General features: G+C 41.8%; 1 protein-coding gene across 1 annotated transcript in view; it reads right to left on the bottom strand.

The window, feature by feature from the left end:
- The window catches only part of IGF1R (insulin-like growth factor 1 receptor), a 431767-nt gene that overhangs the window by 350806 nt on the left and 58927 nt on the right, over window positions 1–22034 (bottom strand). The window contains exon 3 of the mRNA XM_006900966.1: window positions 577–1122. Within this exon, the coding sequence (XP_006901028.1) occupies window positions 577–1122 (546 nt within the window). The remainder of the gene's footprint in view (window positions 1–576; window positions 1123–22034) is intronic.

Genomic DNA, 22034 nt, shown 5'->3' with positions numbered 1-22034 from the left:
GCCGGCCCGGGCTCACCCACATGGCTAGTGCTCTAGGAAAAGCAGGATGCCATGAAAGCCCAATATCATCATTAAAAGCCAAGGGCAGGATGGAAACCACCATTTTTAGAGGATATGAATCTGTTTCTATTTAAACATATTCAAAGTACCCCAATGCTGAGGAAGTCTGGCAGTACCAAAAAATATCCTCTCAGCAAAAAATGGATGAGATGCTCCCTAAGCAGGTCACGGCTGCTAAGGCTCGGGGAATTCCAAGATCACCAGGCCGCCTTCCTCACCACCTTCCTCATCAGGGATTCAAACCTGAAGATGTAGGAGTTTCTAGCCCAGAAAAACAGAGATATTCCTAAAATATAATAATAATGCCTTGGCAGCAAACATGTGGCCTTCATCCATGCCACCTCCTGGCATTCCATGAGTTCTTGAGCACAACAGAAAGCTACAGCATACATGCAGATCAGCCTCGCATGGCTGGGGTGCCAGATCCCAGGCTGTATAGCCCATACCCCACAAGGGGAGGAAATGCATTTAGAAGAGTAGGGCAAAGAGAAGGGGAGAAAGGAAGCAGAGCCTTACTTTTCTGACAGCGATTAGTAGTCCAGCAGCGATAGTTGTACTCATTGTTGATGGTGGTCTTCTCACACAATGGCTTCTCCTCCATCGTCCCTGGACACAGGTCACCACACTCCTTCAGAGGCTTGTTGCCCACAATGTAGTTATTGGATACAGCATCCAGGATCAAGGACCAGTCCACAGTGGACAGGTAACAGAGGTCAGCATTTTTCTCAATTCGGATGGCCCCCCGTGTGATGTTCCTTAGGTTGTAAAGTCCAATATCCTTGAGGTTGGTCATCTCGAAAATGACCAGGGCATAGTTGTAGAAGAGCTTCCAGCCTCGGATGACTGTGAGGTTCGGGAACAGATCACCGAGGCTCTCGAGGCCAGCCACGCGGAAGAGCAGCAAGTACTCAGTGATGACAGTGAGCTTGGGGAAGCGGTAGCTGCGGTAGTCCTCGGCCTTGGAGATGAGCAGAATGTGTAGGTAGCCCTCAATCACCGTGCAGTTCTCCAGGCGTTTCAGCTGCTGGAAGTCATTCCGGATATCGATGCCTGGCCCACAGACTAAGGAGACAGGACAGAAAGACAGGACAGAGGTCAGTTACTAGGAAATCACTGGCAGAATGATTTTCATGCCCATAGAAATGCCAATTTCCAAGTGCCTTTTGTTATTATTACTCCACACCCCAGCCATTAGTGTGTCATTCTGTGGTAGCTATGTATTGCTGGGGTGCTGTAAGCTATGACATCAATATTTCAAACACTAGCAGGGTTATCAGTGGACCAGTTTTAGCAGGACTTCTCAATAAAGTCACATGACACAGACTTTTTTCCCCCTAAAATATAAACCCTATGGATCACAACAAAACAGTGTCTGACGGAGATAAGCCCCTCAAAATCCAGCGGCCCAACAATGCTCATGAGCACACCCATGAGCACAGCTAGTAAGAGTTCGGCTCTGTTGTACTGGAGCTGCCGTTAGCCGAAACTAATCCCACAACACCTAATGACAACAATAATAACGTTTTAAAAAATAAAAAGTAATTTGTCACTGAAGTCCTACTCTTGATGTAGGCTGCAGGCTATCAGCCGTCCTGTTAGCTGCCACTTGTGAAGGATAACACTCTCACTGGTGATGGGAAAGGATATTTCCAGTCTATTAATGTGGAGCCCAGGTTGCACACAGGCATGAGAGGTCAATGGGAGCACCCAGGTATGCCTGACACCCACAGCTACCAAGCTTCACCTCACATCGCCTCTGAAATGCACCTGTCCTCGGTGCCTGGACACAACTCTACAGACAAGTAGCTAGAACCTAAGATTCAACCACTATGAAGGACACCAAGCAATCCAGGCTACACTGGAGGCCAGTCATCAGGACCAGAAAAGTAGGCAGGCAAAGGAACACAGTCCATGCTTTCTAGTAACATATGACATGGACCACGGTGCCTGGAGTTCTCGCCAACTCTGCATTAAAGCCTAATTTAACAGTAAATAGAGAGGCTAATTTGGCATGATTTACTTGATTAAATCTACCCACCACTATCAAGTTGAGAATCTGACTCATGGTGACTTATAACGAGATTTCCCAGATTATAAATCTTTATAGGAGGGAACTACCCATCTTCCTCCCACAGAGCCCAAAGCAGACAACAATTCTATCTCTGGAGTCATTTGGGACATACTGATCCCGTAAAATTGTACCCAAAACTCTATTACCTAAAAAATCTTTTTCCTGAATTTCAGTATGCCTTCTAATACAATTAACCAAAAACTCAAAGTAGAAAATAAATTGGTCACAAAAGGGTTAAAGTAAATAAAACCTAACAATTATGTTATCAAACATATTTTCATTTAGCAAGAACAGCTTACTGAGTCAATAAATGTTCTATATTATCTTAAGAAGGGAATAATAGTTTTAGAATATAGATATGAAAAGTAAAAGGTTTTTTTAACTTTTTCCCTATTACAGAACATTTAGATTATCTTCCTATTTTAACACGATAAATACATAATGGCTGTAACAAGTTAACTGTTCAAAATGGCTTTTATAATCCATTGTCTTTGACTTTCACCACACAGTTGGGTGGGACATGCATGTAAGATGTACTGTCTATCCATGTGGAGAATGGCCAGTTTTGATGTTCTTTCAGGTTTACATTGTGCAGGTTCAGCAGTGGAAATGAGAACTCTCATTACCAGTGAGAAAGCATCCTTCCATCAGGTCCAGAGATTCCTGTGCAAGTCAGACTAGGATCTACATGAGAGCAGCGGCAGAGAACCAAAGACCGACATGAGACAGAGTTGACCTGGGACTGCTGTCCCACAGAGCCAGTACCAGGGGCTTCACCCAAGCTTGCTGGAGTAGTAGGGGAGATGCCATAATTGGTAGGATTATATAAGGATTACAGAAAAGAGCTCGGTAATACTGACCTAAAGCTGCATCGCTGAAGGGCATGTGAGCATGCTTGAGATTTCCTGACTGAGAAACTGTATCTTATTACCAATCTGAATGATAACTTGTTAACTTTCCGAATAAATTCCATACTCTGAGACAGCTGTGTGGCCTTTGCAATGAATTTTGGACACAGCAGGAGAGCCCTGGGTTGGTGCTAAAATTAGGAGAAGTGTGTGTGGGAGCAGAGAGGCCATGTCTGACCTCATGGAAATGGGTTTTACGATAGGGACAGTTCCCCCTTGGGGAGTCGGTGAAGGTAAGTCTTGGTCCTCCCCACACTGCTCTCAATCTTTTTACAGTATGTTCCAGCTCTTATTCTTAGCAGATGTGAAAAACTATTGCCCCCTATAATTCTTCAAATACTGAATTGTTGGGCCAATACATTTGCAGATTGTAAAGAATTCTCATAAAACAGCCATAATACTAGCATACTTTGCTTATTTCTTAAATCCCAGATACATAATCTCCATATTCAGTATTAGATATTCTTAGACACAGTGAGGTTTTCTAACTGATATCAATTATTAACTTGTCAAGAACCCAATACATGTGATAAGCAATGCAAAGAAGCAGGAACCTACACTCTATGGAACCTGCTGGTGAGGGCCAGGAGGTAAGAACAGGTATCAGGTGAGAAATAGTCAGTGCCATAACTATGTTACAGTGATACTGCACCAACTAACCACCAGCAAGTTCACCCTAGGTGTGTGCTTGAACTGAGCTAGACAAATAAGCGCTCACTGCAAGAGGATGGTCCTTTCTGTTGCAGCTGCATAGGTAGTGTTGCATATGAGCTGGCTCTTAAGGGATGCATCAAGTTACAAATTGAGTAGACCATTCCAGATGACAGAGAAAAGGCAGAAAAAGAATATAAAAATAAAAGCAAATGGATGGTTCAGGGACCTAGAGAAGAGTAGAATAAAGGCAAAATTCTAGTGGATCATGCATGTCAGCTCTGGAATAAAAGTTTTATTTTGTAATGATGCCCCACTGAAGGCTCTTGAGTGGAAGAGAAACCAAAGATGGTCTTCAAGAGGATTAATCTGCGGCCAACAACAAAGTAGATGAAAGATGGTCACCCCTCAGAATGAGTGGCAACCTCTACACTGGATATGATTTGCCCATTTACAGAAGCAAAAGGAAAAAATCAGATATATTACTCACTTACTCATGGAGAAAAGACAAGCTCCAGGCACAAAATGTGAGGCAGAGCCCAGCACCCAGGAGCCTGTGACAGCTTGTTTCTGGGGTGTTTCATAAAAGAAATAGGAAAAAAGGAAGCCAAGCTAGACAGCAAGTGGTAGCAAGTTTTTCAAAGAGCATCAACCACACAGGGAAGAGCAATAACACAGCAAGCTGCATGTGTCCCTGGATGAACACAGGACAAGGGAGCAGGTCTTGGACACAATGTCAGATGAAGAGACACACACCACTACTCTGTGATGAGTAAGGGAACTTGCAAATCATGATTTCTTTATCTTAAGAGCAATGGACTTCAGCATCATAATCATCATAATAAAAAAAAATCTGAAAACTTTCAGAAAATGTGAAATCAGCAGCTGGCCCAAAAAGAACCTTTGAAGCCCAAGGAAATGAAGGCAAGTAGGAGGAGTACCGCCAGTCCACATGGGCTGCACTAGCAGCAGGGCAGCAGTGGCACAGCCCTGAGAGCAGTACACACCCACCAGCAGGGAGCTCCAGGGCACCAGCGCCAGGGCAGGCCTGGGCTCGAGCCAAGTACCACCAGCACTGGTGACAGAATCCCTTCCCAGGTGACAGCATTTCCAACAAAGTGTTTCAGCTGATCCAGACACATTCCCCCAAAGACCTCAGTATTCAAAGAAAGCAAAGGCCAGAACTATCCTCCAAGAATTTAAGGGAATGGCAAAACCAAACTACATATACTTGTAAAACAAATTCCTACAAACTGCTAATATGAGAACTAATGAGAGCATCTAGCTGAGAAAATGTCTCTGCAGGAAGGGAGGGAAGGAAATGGGTAAGGCCTGGTGGGGACCTGGACATGGCAGGGTAACGGTGGGCATGGATCAACAGTGATTAATTCTAAAAACATAATGTATGGGTATGGTTGTATGAAACACAATGTGAACGAAGGAATGCATGAAATAAACAAAAAAACCCCTTTTTTGTTTAAATTGTGTCTCTAAGAATATCGAAGGCATACAGATATAGAGATATACAGATATATGTGCAAAAACACAACTATATATTATATGCTCTGAGTTAAGTACAAACTTTGATGTCATTAGCCCTCAAGCTGGCAATTCTATAAACCAAGGAACAAAATACCACCCAGTCCTGTACTCTCTTTATAATCATCAGGTGCATCTGAGCCCACTGCGGTAGCCCCCATGTCAATCATCTCACAAAAGGTTTCCCTCCCCGCTGCTGACCCTCCTCTTACTAGCTGCACTGGGCTTTTTAAAAATGACAGGCCTCTCCTGATCACTCTGGAAAAAAAAGAAAGAAAAAAGGAAAGTGTTAACGATTCGAATCTGTGTCCCAGCAGCACCATTTACCAGTTTTGGCTCTTACTAAGTCCACCCTGTCATGTGGGCTCATTTTCCTTACCTGTGAACCAGGCTGCCCTGTAGAATCCCACCCTAGACAAGCCATGGGCTCAAACAAGGATTTCTGCTTTACTGTTTCTAGCAACAACAACGTTGACAAGGCTGCTGCAAAAATGAAATGCTAATTGAATATATACTACTCGCTGCCTCAAATCAAACTCAGCAAAACTATTATTACTCTACTGCTCTTGCCATATGCATTAAAAAGACCAGAAATAGTCATCTCTATCATTTAAATATTCTTCACACTTGAGGCTGACCCTCCAGTGGGTTTTCAGTGTATGTAAATCACAAAGGAGGAGATGCTCACCTTCTCCCAAGGAGTTCCTGGAGAACTGTCAGAGGCGTGGCATCTGGTCAGCATCACAACTCCCTCCTGACCGTGCCCACGGAGCTCCCTAATACTTGGGAAGAAAAGGTGCCAGGAAGCCTAATTAGCAGCTCTGGTGGCCTTGTGGTAAGAATCTGCAATGGAATCTCGAAGGCACACAGTTCGAATCTATCATATGCTCCATGGGAGAAGGATGAACAATCTCCTCCTGTTTGATAAACTGCCTCTGGAAACCTATGATCAGCTATGGGTTGGTTCCAACTCGATGGTACATAACCACTACTACCACCACAGGACTGACTACAGGCACATCGTAGAGGTACAACATTTATTAGCCTGTTCCTAATCCTAGTTTTCATCATGGTAAAATCCACTGTAATAAAGGAGTCTTCTGGTTTTAAAGAATGGCTTTGTTTTTGTTTTCAGCAGTGACCATCCTAAGAGTTCTTCACTTTCCTTACCTTAAAATGGATTCCCTGCAACCAAGACTCATACAGTCTCACCACTCACTTCTTTTCTTGGAAAGTCAGAGTGATTTAAGAGGTAAGGACTTAATCAGAACTGGCTTTGACAAGCACTGTGGCATTTGGACAAGAACAAACTGGGAGAAGGGTAGAGAGAATAGTGCAACAATGAATGAATGGAAACCCAAAATCTCTGTAAATGTTTATGAAAATTAATAAAATATAGGAAAAAAAAAAAGAGGTAAGGACTGATACGTAGCTGAATTCTGTACCAAGAGGTGCTGACCAACCACCTCATCAACAAGTGGCAAATTAAAGGCAATAATAGTTTTCACAGATCTGTGGACAGGGATCTGGGGATGCCAGGGGTGTCTCCTGGCTGCCTCGCTCTAGAAGGTCAGGAAGACCCCTGATGGCAGTGTGAGAAAGAGCAGAGGGAGGAACCCACACCCCAAGGCAGTTTGAAGAGAGGCTCAGGGAAGTCTGACTGGGAAGAGGCAGGAAGCAGGGCAGATGCTTGAAAGCAGCCTCAGCAGCCTGACTTTGCTCTACCTGCAAACAGTGTTCAGAACCTTGAACCCATGTAGGAATCAGCTAGAGGGTATATTCAAGCAGATGAAGGCTCAAGAAATTGTTGTCTCGTAGTGCTAGTCCTGCAGGCCTGGGTGCCCAACTATGAGAACCATGTCCTAGAAAAGAATCCTTTTACCCCCCTCCCACTTGTACTACCTCCCCAGTGTCCTGCTGGTATCTGCAGTATGCAACACCTGTATTTCTTAACTGACTTTTTATCTGAAAAAAAAAAAGCCCAAGCAACCCATTGGGAATAGTACAGAAGCCCCATACTCTGGACACAAGAAGGAAACCTCAAACCTGCTTGACTCCTAGGTACACAGCTCTGGTTTCTTGATCTCCACATACAGTGAAAGAAAGATACAAGATACAAGTTTATTTCATTCCTCTACCAGGATACCCAACCATCAAATAGCCAGGCACTGGGGAAGAAAAAAAAATACAATGTCATAGATAACAACTACAGATATTCTAGTGTTTGTTACAATAGAATAGTCTGTGTAAATGTAATAAATGTAAATAGTCACAATTATACTAAACCTTCTGGTATCAATGAAACTGTATTTACATTGTATATGTACATTTATATTTCATCCAAACAGCATGAGACACTTTACACATTTGATATCTAAGGGTAACAATGATCATGTATGAGATCTCTTACACAGGTGACTGAGAAATTAAATACTACACATAACTTTCAGTGTTACAAATGGTTCTTCACTTTCCCACAGATGAGGTTCCTATTCTACATATAAACATAAGTTAACACTTGATGTTCATAAAATGTAATCTTATGAGATCAGAAACTTGAAAATGTGTTGTAATGTAGTAAAAATGATACAAACACTGGTGAGAGGTTTACATCCCTCCATGCCAATGAAGAAACAGAAACCTGGTCAGAATTGCAACAATTAAGAGGAACATAACTGGTACCAAGGGACATACTACACTGGGAAAAGTCTAAAGTCAGGGAACTCTTCAAATTATTGAACATCAATGATGTCAGTTTGAAGATTTCAGTCTTTCCAATCACTTGCTATGCACCTGAGAGCTGAACAATGAATATAGGTGACAGAAGAAGAATTGATGCCTTTGAGTTGTGATGTTGGAAAAGAGTACTGAACATCCCATGGATGGACAAAAGAACCAACAAATACGTCTTAAAGGAAGTGCAGCCAGAGCGCTCCTTAGAGGCAAAGATGATAAAGTTTCACCTCACATATTTCCGGCATGTTGCTAGGAGAAGTTATTCCTTGAAGAGGGACTTGATTATTGAAGAAGACAACCCGCAATTAGGTGGACTGACACAGTGACTGCAACAATGGGATCTAGTATGTCAGAAGTGTGAGAATGGCATAAGATAGGGCGAGATTTAGATCTGCTGTTCATAGGGTCAATACAGGTCATACTTGACTCAATGGCCCTTAATAACAACAAGCCTAACACAAACCTCTTTACACCCATCACTTAAAGCATCTGTAACTCAAACAGTCTGGGTTAGAACAAACCTACATCCACTTTAACAGAGTGCCAACACCATTTATAGATCTTCATAAACACAACCTCACTCACTTGAATGTTGTTGCTGTGTACTGTCAAGTTGGAACTGACTTACAGGTGGGTTTGCAGAGACAGTAAATCACATGGGAGGAGATTATCCATATTTCTCCCAAAGAGTACTGACAGATTCAAACTATGGGCCTTTGGGTTGGTGGTGAAAATCAACTAAACAACTACACTCCATTTGGGTAATCTCAAATTCCACTCTAAACTGAAATCATCCATAAGTTGAATATTCTTTCTGTTGTTGAGAGCTGTCACACTGGTTGGCCACCAATGGTCAAAACACATGCTAGTTTTCAGAAGCAGACCATATTCTCAGTGCTCTGGGACCTTCCTGGACTCAGGATGCCGCAGAGATTGTCCCTGGGGCAGGGGTCCTGGGGCAGCACTGCATCACACCTGTGCACCTCATCCACACTGCACAGCAGGCAGTCTCCTGATCCTAGAGATGTGAGATGTTTGCAGCAGAGGATACAGCCATCAGGCAGGTCCAGGAGAGTGTAGGCCCCTGGGAGCTAGGGCCAAGAAGACACTTAAAAGCCCACAAGGTCCATCAGGCTGCAGCCTGACCAAGACACAGATCCATTCTGCTCTCTCCCTTCTGTTTTGGGATTCCCCCCCACTTCCCATTTTCTGTTCAGAACCACGTAAATGTTTTAAAGTTCTGCCCTGTGCTGCTCTTTTCTCCCTGGCTTAGTTTTGTAGAATGAATCACATCATTCCAGTTACAAGAAGCTAACTTTTCCAGTAAAGCAGGATTTTGCTTTGCCCTCCAATGTTCCAATTTCCTGAGGGGACCTTTATTTTACTTTCAGTTAGCTAATCTGTCATCTATAGCAAGCTGACACAGAAGAGAAATTCCACTCACCTGCTCCCTACAGGCTGTGCAATCCTTGATAGAAGAAGTGTTAAAATACTATTCCTTTGAACTCTGCAATCATTTAATACAAGGGGTTGCAAAAGAGGACTCAAAATCTAGTTTCTGTGAACTGATCAACGCAAAAGAAACTAGGAGGATCATGAGCATTAAAGGCAGCAAAGATAACACTATTACAAACAAAATCCTGCAATGATAATACTAATAATCTACAAGTGGATACATGGATGGACATCCAAGTGGAACAGATGTGGGGAGAAGAATGGAATTCTACCCACTGACATACATAGATTTAATAGAGGATTTTTCTAGATAGAAGATTTTTCTATATATGTATTTATGTATGCTGCAAGTATATCCATGCCTATAACAGAGCATAAAGAAGTCATAAAAACTCGGTTATAACCAAATGTCTGGATGGGGCCAGGGGACATAAAGACATAAAGACAAACTGTCCTAACATAATCCACAAAGACAGTGTTCTACATTCTACTTTGTTAAACATCCTACTTTTTCAATTAGTTTTCATTCAGTCACTCATATTTTTCATATTATAACAATAATAATTGTTTTTGTTATTGGGTACCATAGAGTCAGAACCGACCCACAGTTGACCCTCCCATAGGTTTTCAGAGGCAGTTAATCACATGGGAGTAGATTGTCCATCCTTCTCCTGTGGGGCAGCTTGTGGCCTCGAACCACATGCTTTCCGGATCGCAGTACAACTCCTTCCACTGGGCCACCAAAGCTCCTACAACAATCATGACCATTGTATAATACCATTATTTACAAAGTCCTATCAAAACTTTGCAAGCATTTCCACAATCAATACACTTAGATTTGCAATCAATATACTTGGTCCTAACAGGAGACTGGAAAACATATTGCACTGTGAAAGTTAGGGACCTCTCCCAATCATTGAGGAACAATGTTATCAGTTTTATCAGTACACTAAGGTGCACCTGATTCAGGTCATGGTCTTTCCAGCCACTTACTAGGCATCTGAGAGCTGGACAATGATTAAGGATGACAGAAGAATAATAGAGGCCTTTAAACTGGGGTGTTGGAAAAGAGTGCTTAAGATTTCATGGACTGACCAAAGAATGAACAGGTATGTCTTGGAGAAGGTATAGCCAGAGTGCTCCTTGGAGGCAAAGATGTTGAAGCTTGCTCTCACATTCTCTGGGCATGTTGCTAGGAGAGGCTATTCCTTGGAGAGGGAAATCATGCTTGGAAAGCTGGAGAGCGGGCGAAAAAGAGGAAAATTCTCAACGAGGAGAACTGACACAGTGACTCCAGCAACGGTCTCCAATGTGTCAGATATTATGAGGATGCCACAGGATAGGTCAAGGTTCAGGTCTGTTGTTAATAGGATCACTATGAGCCATACTCAACTTGACAGCACATAACAACAGTCAACGCTTGGCTGCACTCTCCCTCTCCTTTCTCCATATCCATCAATTTGCTAGTCTCTATTCCCTTTCTCTCCCCTGCCATCTTTGCCTGTCAATGCCCTACAATTATTTTTATCTATGGGTAAGTTTTCCCTTATTCCTTCTTTCCTCCAACTCTCCTTCTCCACTTCCCCCTAATCTGATCAGTTATACATGTCTTGTTCTGGACTGCTAAATGTAATACATATATTTTCTGATTATCCATTCTTCCCAGGTTGATCTTCCCTTCCCCTAATCTATCACCATGTTCATTGTCTATTCATTCAATTCTTGTTCTCCTCATGCCGTACCATCCCCATTTATCTTAAAATGGTGATCTTATTTACAGTATTTTTCCTTTAAGCAACTGAGGTATTTAAAAACTAGTGAATGGTCACCCAAGATCTAACTACTGCTCTCTCTCTCTGGTCCAGAGAAATGAATAGTGAAAATCAAAGGCCTGTAAAACTAACTAGTCCAAAGGCCTAATGGGGCATGCACATCCCTGAGACCAGACGAATGAGGTGGTGTCCAGCTCCCATTGCTGGCTGCTCTGGAGGGATCACAGGAGGAGGTCCTCACCAGAGGTGGGGGTAAAAACGGGACAAAACTCAAAAGAACAAAAACACCAAGCTTACTAGTCTGCTCTAGATTGACAGAACCTGTGAGACCATGGCCCTAAACATGCTCCAAGACTGGATCTGAACTCACTCACCCTCATGTGATGAGCCAAGGCCAATTTTCAGACAGGTCTATCAAGTTAACAACAAAACCAGGGAGGAATACCTCTTTGGAATGATCTACCACACATGATCAAAATGGCAGCACCTCCCCACACACTAAAATGTCTATGAACTGTAGACCAGAAAATCAATTTGCACTGTAAACTTTCACCCAAATCACAATAAAAAGTGTTGTTTGCTGTTGGGATTTGAGTTGTGGTGTGTTTTGGTTTTTTTAAAGGAAATAAATATAATCACTGAGGAAAAAAAAAAAAAAATCCAATTCCATAGAGTTAAACCTGACTCACAGGAACTCCATATTTGTCAGCTTCTCACTGGGTGATTTTTTAGCAATAGATAAGCAGGACTTTCTTCTAGGTAACTTGTTCACGAATTCAAATTGCCAGTCTTTTGGTTGCCAGGCAGACAGGTTAAGAGTTTGGGACTCAAAGGCCAGGTAAGTCTGTTTCTCCACATGGCTTAGGCCAGTTACTTTATCACATGTGTCTCTGTTACCTTAGAATTCAAACACAAGCTTCAGACTAAATGTAATTGTTCTCTAGCAAGTCATTCTAGAATACCTACCACTTTCTGGCACCAGAAGTTAACCGTGAGCAAAACCACTGAAGTCCTGCCTTCAGTCCCAGTATCCACACCACAGAGAAAGGGACCAGTCACTGAGGGGGCTGGAGTGTGAGCCTCTTTGGAGCAGTAATAGTGGCCAGAACACAAATAAAAGGGAAGGGATATTTTTGCTGTTTTGTAATCATGCCCCTCATATGGGTCAAGTAAATGAAAACAGGCACAGACACAGGACACACAAGTGTCCACCACCAAGGACCCAGGCTGGTAAGAAAGCTGATTTGGTCTCAGCTCTGCCGCAGACAGAGCACGCATCAGTCAGACCTGAGGAGATGAATCCAGAAATAAAAGCTGGTCCAGAAGCCAATGGGGCATATACCCAGCACAACCAGAGACATCAGGCACAAACAAGGAGGTGCACACAAAAGGGTCCCTGCAGAGACTCTCCAGACATGGATGCTGGGTGCACCTGGGGATGAAGGGGGATTTGAACAACCTAGCAACTAGACTGTGGCTGACCCTCACTCTCCATCAGGCAGAATTATCATCCTACTCTGTCTGTCCATTTTCCAGATGTAAGTGTTGCTATGTTGTTTTCATCAAGCTCATCTGTACCTTAACCTGACTTGTCTTTTCAAATGTAGTGTGGTAGATTGTGGAAGGGTGGGGTCAATTGCTGTTCTAGCCTGAGCCCCAGACCCTGCCTTCCCTTAAGTAATCACACCTATTCTTGCAAAGACTTGCTATCATCAATGACTTCGGAATTTACTGCTCCACTGACGCCTCCAGATCTGCCTCTCTGCAGCAAGGATTCTCCATGTTGGTGCTCACCTGAGCCCCACTCTGCAGATCTGTGGTATCTCCACTGAAGCACATCGTCATTTTCCCCACGACCTTCTCCACTGAGTTTCCCACTCACCAGTCCAGATGGAAGCCACTCCCACATCTTGCCAGGAAAGGACGTCTAAGCCCAGGGCCCTCAGGTGTTGGCTCCCCAAAAGAGACCATCTACATACCTCAGTCCCACTCTGCTCCAGGTAGCAGTGACTCACAGCCCAACACCCAGCCGTGTTACTCTAACATTCCCTCTCCTACACTCTGAGATTAATATTAACTCAAGAAAGGAGAAAAACCCTGGTCCACAATGAAGTCAGCATCCCCAACATAAACCACGATGATTTGGGACTTTGTGTGCTTCCCTTGCCTTAAGTTTTCTGGTTCTTGTTTAACTGACAGTAGAATGCAGGGATGCTAGCCAACATGCCTTCTAAAATGTCATTATATCTTTGTTGACAACTGAGAAAATGTGAACCTCATTTGGTAAGTTGGCAAAGGTACAATTCACCACCAACAATGATTCATGAATGGGTCAAGAATAGTCTAGGATAAGGGCTTTGGACTCTGAGTTTCTATGTTCCTAGATTTTTAGCAATTACTGAGATGATGACATAGAAAAATGTTTGTCTAATAAAACAAATTTCCAGAAGGGATGGTAAATGCATTGGGTAAAAGAGTCAAGATCTAAAAAGATCAACACATTGAAGTTTCAATAGAGAGAAAACAGTGTTATTTGGACATTTAGCTGCAAAAAAAAATACATGAATGTAGGAGGTGTGAAAAAGACTTAGAAGATGTAATTGGATATAATTTCTGTATGTGATGATGGAGTTATGGCTGAAAAAAATGTCAGGTGGTCTTGGACTGTACAGTGATGGGCCTATCATGCAAGCCAAGTTTATTTCTGGCTCCTCATTTTACAGAGGAGGTGAGCTGAGGGTGTGACATTCAAGCACAGGCAGGAAAGAGAAGGAGCTTGAAATCCCATCTCATAAAGCGTGGCTACAAGGATCAAGCATATGAGTGCCGACAGGGCAGAGAGCTGGTCACAGTCTATGTGACCATGCTGGGGGACGAGATCATGAAGCCAGCACCCACACAGGGAGGAGAATCTGGCTTTCACCTAAGAATATAGGAGGAGTTGTCTGAAAACAGAATTAATGGCCTTTAGAGGTAATGAAGACTTGTGTGGAACTGCACGTCAAAAGGTGTTATAGGCAGGAATTACCGGTAACTCTTTGGCAATGGTATCTACCCTACTTCACAACTAAGCAACTGAACTATGATCCCTCAAACGAAGTCAAATTCACTGGTGCTTAGTTAATTCCAACTCTTGGTAACCATAGAGGACAGGGCAGAATGTACTCAACAGTGTTTCCAAGGCTGGGAGCACTCATCAAAACAGATTTCATGTCTTTCTTCCAATGAGCAGCTGATGGGTTCCAATAGCTGACATTTTGGTTAGCAACCATTTTTAAACAGTGCACCACTATAACCCTTTTAAGATACGTTCAAAACATGTGTTCCAAAGATATGCTGGAATCCTAACTCCCAGTGCCTGTGAATATGATCTTGTTTAAAAACTGGGTGTATGAAGATGTTATAGCTAGGCTGAGAGGCTATCACACTGGAGTTGAGTGAGTCAATAAAGGAAAAGAGGCAGACAGAGGGAGAAGACACCCATATGAAGATAAGACAGTGAAGTGGGCAGGAACACCAAGAAGCTGGAGATGCACAGGGCAGGTCTGTCCTCACAAGAAATCAGTGACTCAAGCCTTTATGTGGACTTTTCTCCTTCTGAAGAGACACAATAAATTTGTTTTTATAAACCACCCACTTGCTACAGCCACACTAGGAAATTAAGACACTAACAGTTTAAAAATACTAAACTGAGGAGGGGAAAATGGGGACTGTGAGTGGGGAGGGTGGGAAATCATGGAGTCACAGAGTTTGGTGGATGGAGGGAGTGAAGAAAAAAACAAAAAACCCAAAACCAATGTACACGAATGAATAAAACATAAGAACCATAATAATAATAAAGAAAAGAATGCTAAATTTAGAAGAAAAAAAAAAGAATGCTAAATTCTCTACTTGGACCACATTTTTATTAGGAATAGTGCTTTAAACCAGGTTGCCACAGAGTCTGGTACCCAGCACTTCCTCTCTGGAGACACCCCAAAGTTGTCAAGGATGCCACAGTGAAGCCTGCAGCCAAGGACATACCTGACGAGATGGGGCTCACCTAAGCACCCTGCGCTCAGAGAGCCATCTGATAAATACAGACCTCTCTTTAAAGGTTACAGAGCTGGACTGCATGCCCAGCCCAATAACCTGAGCTTGTCCAGGGAGACAATGAAGGGAGGCTACAGGATATTTTACTAACAGCTTCCAGTCTGCATGTATAGGCTGAAACATCAGAAATTCATGGGAAATTGTTACTGTATCAGACATTTTACTACAAAGCACATACTGCCTCCACAAGCTAATTATCCTGCAGAATGTCAATTCTCCTCTTTGTTCACAGCTTCTGGGGGAGTGGGGAAGGGGAGATAAAGACAGAAAAACAAACTAACTCAACTAAAAAAAACTTTTTCTGCACATATGATGTTTTCCTTGGAGGATAACGAGGGATCTCACAAACTTGGAACACATGACTTCCTCAGACAATAGCTGCTCATCCTTCCTTGTGCTTCATTCAAATCATATATTGTGCTTGTCCTCACATGCAAATATGTAGTTTCCCTTCCACATAATATTTATAAAGGTGCAGTTTTATGCCATCACATCAACTACAACTCATAAGGATGCTGAGAAGAACAGGTCTGAGCCCTGCCCTGCCCTGTCTCATGATCTGTCGTACTCAACCCCGTGGCAGTCCATGTAGAGTTGTCCTCTTTCTCTGATCCTCTACTTATCCCAGCATGACGTCTCTTTCCCAGGACTGGTTCTTCCCAAAAATATGCCTAACATGAGAGAGACCAAGTTTCACTCCATACTTGCCTCTAATGAACATTCTGGCTGTAGTTGCTTCAAGACAGGATTTTCTATTCTTTTGGCAGTCCATGGGACAGTCAGTACTGTTCCCCAAAATCACAACTCACAGGCACCAATTCTTCTTCAGTCATCCTTATTCAACATCCAACAAAAGTACTATGGCTTGACTCAGGCACATCTTAGTCTTTAAACTGATGTCCTTGCTCTTCTGAACTTTAGAAAGGTCCTTGACAGTAAATTTTCCCAATGCTACCATAGGTGATGATTGGGAATCCAAATCCAGTTAATTCACTGACAACATCAATCTCTTCTCCAGCTATCATAATGTTGCCTATGGATTCAATGATAAAGCGCTTTTTTTTGTTGAGGATGAGATGTAACCCACACTGGAGGTTGTAGTCTGATCTTTTGCAGTTAGTGCTTCAAGGCCTCTTCACTTTCTAGGCTGTGTTATATGCATAATGTAGGTTGCTGAAGAGTCTTCCTCCTACCATAAAGTCAAATTTTTCTTCATATAGACCACCTTTTCAAACTATTTGTTCAGCATACAAATTGACTCTTAGTATGAAGAAATAATACAACCCAGATACCCACAGTTCATTTCAAACCTTGCAAAATTCCCTTGCTCTCTTCAATCAACAGCTTCTTGATCTATGTATAGATTCTATATGGATAAGATTAAGTGTCCTGAGATTCCTATTCTTCTCAATGTTGGCAATAATTTGTTTTGGTCCACAGTCAAATGTCTCTGCATAATCAGTAAAATACAAGTAAACATCTTTCTGGTATTCCGATTTCAGCAAAAGTCCACCTGAAATCAGCTTTGACATCCCTCATAGTATGGCTTCTTCTGAATCCTGCCTGAATTTATTTTTTCATAATCTTTAACAAGATTTTTACTGGCATGTCATATTAAAGATATTGTTTCATAATGTCCATATTCTACTGAATCACCTTTTTGGGGGATGGGAACAAACATGGGTCCCTTCCAGTTAGTTGGCCAAGTGGCTGTCTTCCATATTAGTTGGCAGAGACTTGTGAGTAGATCCAGGGTTCCACCTGTTTCCTGAAACACCTCAAATGGTATTGCATCCATTCCTGTGGGTTGATTCGGTTTGGTTTTTTTGCAATGCCTTCAGTGCAGTTTGGGCTTCCTCTTTCAGTACTATTGGTTTTTTATCATATGCTACTTCCTGAAGTGGTTTTGTTTTGACCAGTTATATCTGGTATAGTGACTGTATATTCCTTCCATCTTCTTTTAATGTGTCCTGCATCATTCAAGATTTTACCCACAGAATCCTTTAGTGTTGCAAGTTGGGCTTGAATTTTTCAGTTCTTCCAACTTGAATACCTAGTGTGTTCTTCCTTTTTGGTTGTCTAACTTCAGCATGTTTTTTTTTTTTAATACTCTTCTGTCTTATCAAGTTGTCCTCCAAAATCATCTGTTCACATTTTTAATTTGACATTCTTTCCCCTTGTTTTGGTTTCCTTTCATCTGAATACATGTTTCAAAGTCTCTTCTGACATCCATTTTGGTCTTTTCTTCCTTTCTAATGGCCTTTTACTTTCTTCATGATCATGTCTTTGATGATACTCCACAATTTGTCTAGTCTTTGACCATGAGTGTTTATTTTATATGTTTTTTATCATTTTTTATTAATTTTAATGAGAATTTACAGACTTTGGATTTCCATTCATTCACAACAGTGCACTTTTCTCCCTGCCCACCCTCCCACCAGTACACACTTCTCTTTGTAAAGTTCCCCCACTGTTTTACAATTCCTCCCCCCAGGTCCATTCCACTATGTATCCTTACTTCTAGACTCCCATCATGATAATAATTCCTAATCACATACCCCTTTTAAACAGTTTTCTCTCTCATCTGTTTCAATGCATTATACATTACTTATCCCATCTTCCTCAGTCTCTCCCCAACCCCGATGTCAGTCCTGTTTTACAAAGATGGCACTATGTAGTATTTGTCCCTTTGTGACTGAGATATTTCACTCAGTATTATGTCTTCCAGGGTCACCCATTTTAAATAATATTGCTTGCATGCATTCCTCGTTTGTCAATGCAGCGTAGTATTCAATTGTGTGAATATGCCACAGCTTCTCTATCCATTCGTTTGTTGATGGCACTTGGGTTGTTTCCAACTCCTTGCTATCGTGAACAAACATGGGTGTGCATATATTTGTGTGGGTAGCAGTTATGGTCTCGTTGGGGAATATTCTCAGTAGTGAAATTGCTGGGTCAAATGGTATTTCTATTTGCAACCTTTTGAGAAAGAGCCACACCACCTTCCACAGTGGTTGCACCTAAGATGATTTTTAAATTCATGTTGAATTAATATCCTATTTGGTCCTCATGGACTTGTTTTGAACTTCAATATGAATTTGCATGTCAGTAGTTGATGGTCTGTTCCATGATCAGTGGCAGGCCTGGTTTTGACAGCTGGTATTTAGCTTCTCCAATGTCTTCATAGATTTAGTTTATCTAATTCCTGTGTATTCCATCAGGTGAAGTCTATGCATATAGTTATGGGGTTTGTGGTTTTTTTTTTAATTATTTGCAATAAATATATAATTCATTGTATAAATGTCAATCATCCAACCTCTAACCTCATTTGTTACCAAAGCTATATTTTCCAACTCTCAGTTCCATGTCTTTGTTTCCAACTTTTGCATTCCAGTCATCAATTACTATAAATGCATGCTGACTACATGTTTAATTCATTGTAGTCTGCAAAGTTGGTAGAAATATTCAATTTCTTCAGATTTGGCTTTTGTGGTTGGTACAGATATTTGAATAATAGTTGTATTAAGAGGAATCCTTTGTGTGAGTAATGATATAGTGCCTTATCATTCACAGCACTGTACTTCAGGAGAGATCTAAAATGGTCTTTCTAGTCACAAATGTCACACCATTCCTCTTCAATGTTTCCTTTCCAGCAGAGTAAATCATGTGATTCCCTTATTTAAAATGGATCAGCTCAGTTATACCTACAATGTGAATTTTTATGCATTCCATTTCATTTTATACAGCATCCAATTTTGCTAGATTCACAGGTTGAACATTTCCATGTCTCAATTATTATTAGATGTTTGCAGCTGTTTCTCTTCATTTTGAGTTTTGCCACATCAGCAAATGAAGATCCTTCCTTAGGCGATATATCCCATCTGCATCTTCATGGCAACTCTACTTGAGAAGGCAGATATTTATACTAGTTCCATTTTAAAACAATCTCTATGATCTTACCAAGTCACTCTTTCTTTGACACTAATATTCAGATTCATTTTTTAAAACTATAGTCTCACAACAACAACAAAAAGGCCAAAAATAACCTAGACAGTCTTCCACAGCAACTGAAATATTTTCCTTTTCAACCTTAGGTTGTAATCAATATATTTATTCAGCATATGAAGACTTCTGTCAAGCATGAGTAACCTGGGCCTTTAAAGCAAACCACTCAGTCAAGAACAAAAGGCCCAACAGCAGCTGGCAAGGTTTGTCCTCCCCATGGGTCCTTCCAGGGAGCACTTGGGGGAGGACAGTTTAAAGAAAAGGACTGAGTTTAAAGAAAAGGGTGAAAAGTCAGGATACCCACGTGAGATGCCTAGCAAGGGGAAGATACTCACAAAACCAAACAGATGTCATCACTGTCCCTGAACCCCCATGCCTCATTTTCACTGGGACAAGAGGACAAGTGTATCCAATCAACACAATGCTGTGGAGGTTTAAAGGGGTACATGTAACAATAACTGTGAGTAAGCACCGCACATAAAAAAACAATGAAAGTTATACAAGTGTTTAGGTCTTTCGTTCACAGGGTCACTATGAGTCATCTACGACTCAATGACACTTAACAACAATAACAACAACACAGAACAGATCTATTGGCCTAGTGGATAGAAAGTAACGCTACCAAGCCAAAGGTGGATGATTTTAATCTGTGGCCCTCAGGTTTGGTTTTGGTCAAACATTCTTCTAAATGGTTTAGCACTGGTCTGTCCATTTGCCGTACAGAGGTAACTCGTGGTTGCTGTGATGCTAAACACTGTGACACTGATGTGTCAAATGTGATAACGGTTACCCATGGTGAACAGTGTTTGGTGGAACTTCCCAGTTAAAACAAGCTTAGAAGCAAGAGTGGTATACACTTTCAAAATGGTTTGCCTCTGGAAACCCTATGAACCTGGAAAAAGGATGAAAGTTCTACAAGTGTTCTAGTCATTCATTAATAGCGTCACTGTGAGTCATCTACGACTCAACCGCACTTAACAACAAGCACCGCACAGGTGTCTTTAAGCACTTGCTTCACACCGCCAGTCCCTCTTCAGGTTCCTCTTCCTGTACCTTCAAACACTGCATTAACTTACTTAAAAGCTGGCAGCTTAGTACACCATGTAGTGTGCCAATCAAGTGTAATGGGATAAACTCAAATGATCCTTTGTAACAGACACATTAGCAAAGACCAGCCAGAAATGAGACAGGTACTCCCAAACTGTCCCATCACAGGCACACTTTCCCAAAGTCAAGCCTTTCTTCCACTTTCCATATCCAGGATAATGCAGGGCAGCCACTAAGACTATTGACAGCAGGAAAACACTGAATTCACAGCTCATCGCTGCAGGAGGAGGCAGACCTGCCCCTGTAGCGCCCTAACTGCCACACAGAGACAGGCAGCCTGTTCCCTTAGGCACAGGGAGCTCTGAAGAATCTCAGCTTGGACTCACAGCCTTCGGCATTCTGCAGGCAGAACCACCCTGCTCAGAAGCTGTTTAAACTCCTAAGGGATGGCAATAGCACACAAGATTAAGATAAAGTGGTCAACAGAGGATAAAAGTATCTAAACAGACTCAAATCCTGTAAACTTTTGTTCACAATAGCACTATTCATGACAGTAAGAACATGGAAACAGTCCAGATGTCCACTAATGAATGAATTGAGAAATTGTGATACATCCACACAATGGAATACTATGCAACACTAAGGTATGATTTTGTAAAATGTTATGTAACATGGGAGAATCTAGAGAGCATTATGCTGAAAAAAATTAACTCAATTTCATAAGAACAAATACTGCCCAAGATCATTACTAGGAAAATAGAAGAGTAACTAGTGAGATGAGTATAAATGTCCAGGAGAAAGGAAAGAGGAGAAAGAGGCAGAAAACCTCCCCCCCTCCCTGCTTTGGATCCTCACACTCATTCTACATTAATGGTTTTATACAGTATTTGTCCTTGTAGAAATGAGTTAGTTCACTCAACATAATGCTCTCCAGTGCCTCCCAAGTAAGGTAGTAATCTACTGAATCACTGTTCCTGCATGCTGTATGAATGTACCACAACTACTCAATCCATTCATTTGTGATTGGACATCTGGGCTGTTTCCATGCTCTTGTGATGGTGAATAATGCTGCTAAGAAAATTAGTGTACAAGTTTCCATTTGAGCCTCAGTTCTCATTTTCTTGGGGTATATTCCAAGCAATGCAACAGCTGGGTCAGATGGAATTTCTATATTCAGCTTTTTGAGGAAGTGCCAAATTGCCTTACAGAATGGTTGTACCATTGTACAATCCTACCAACAATGTATAAGAATTCTTATTTCATCACATCCTCTCCAACATTTATTACTTGTTGTCCTGTTAAACTTTGCCACTGCTACTGGAGTGAGATAGTATTTCATTGTGGTTTTGACTTGCACCTTTCATATTTCAAGGCTGCAAGTCTTTGAGACGCAAATGCCCACGTTGGTCTCCTATAGAGGTTAGTGAACTTGAACTGTAAGCCTTTTGGTTAACAGTCCAAAATATATGCACTATGTTACCAAGACATGTCTGTGGATGTACAAACATTGATAAAAGGACAGAGGAGGAAATCTTCTGAGATTAGTAACTGTATCTTCCTTAGATCCTGGATCTCACAGATAACATTATAAAAGCTAGACTTGTCTTAAAAAATGTGCTCACGAATCGGGAAACACCTCGGCAGCTCTGACCAATGACCCCCATCTTCAGGTATCGCATTGCTCCCCCTCACCCGGCT

Source organism: Elephantulus edwardii, unplaced genomic scaffold, assembly GCF_000299155.1.
Source record: "Elephantulus edwardii isolate Elephantulus edwardi_28Jun2011 unplaced genomic scaffold, EleEdw1.0 scaffold00303, whole genome shotgun sequence".
Classification (NCBI taxonomy): domain Eukaryota; kingdom Metazoa; phylum Chordata; class Mammalia; order Macroscelidea; family Macroscelididae; genus Elephantulus; species Elephantulus edwardii.
Note: the sequence above shows the minus strand (reverse complement) of the source record. Positions and strands in the feature narration are given on the sequence as shown.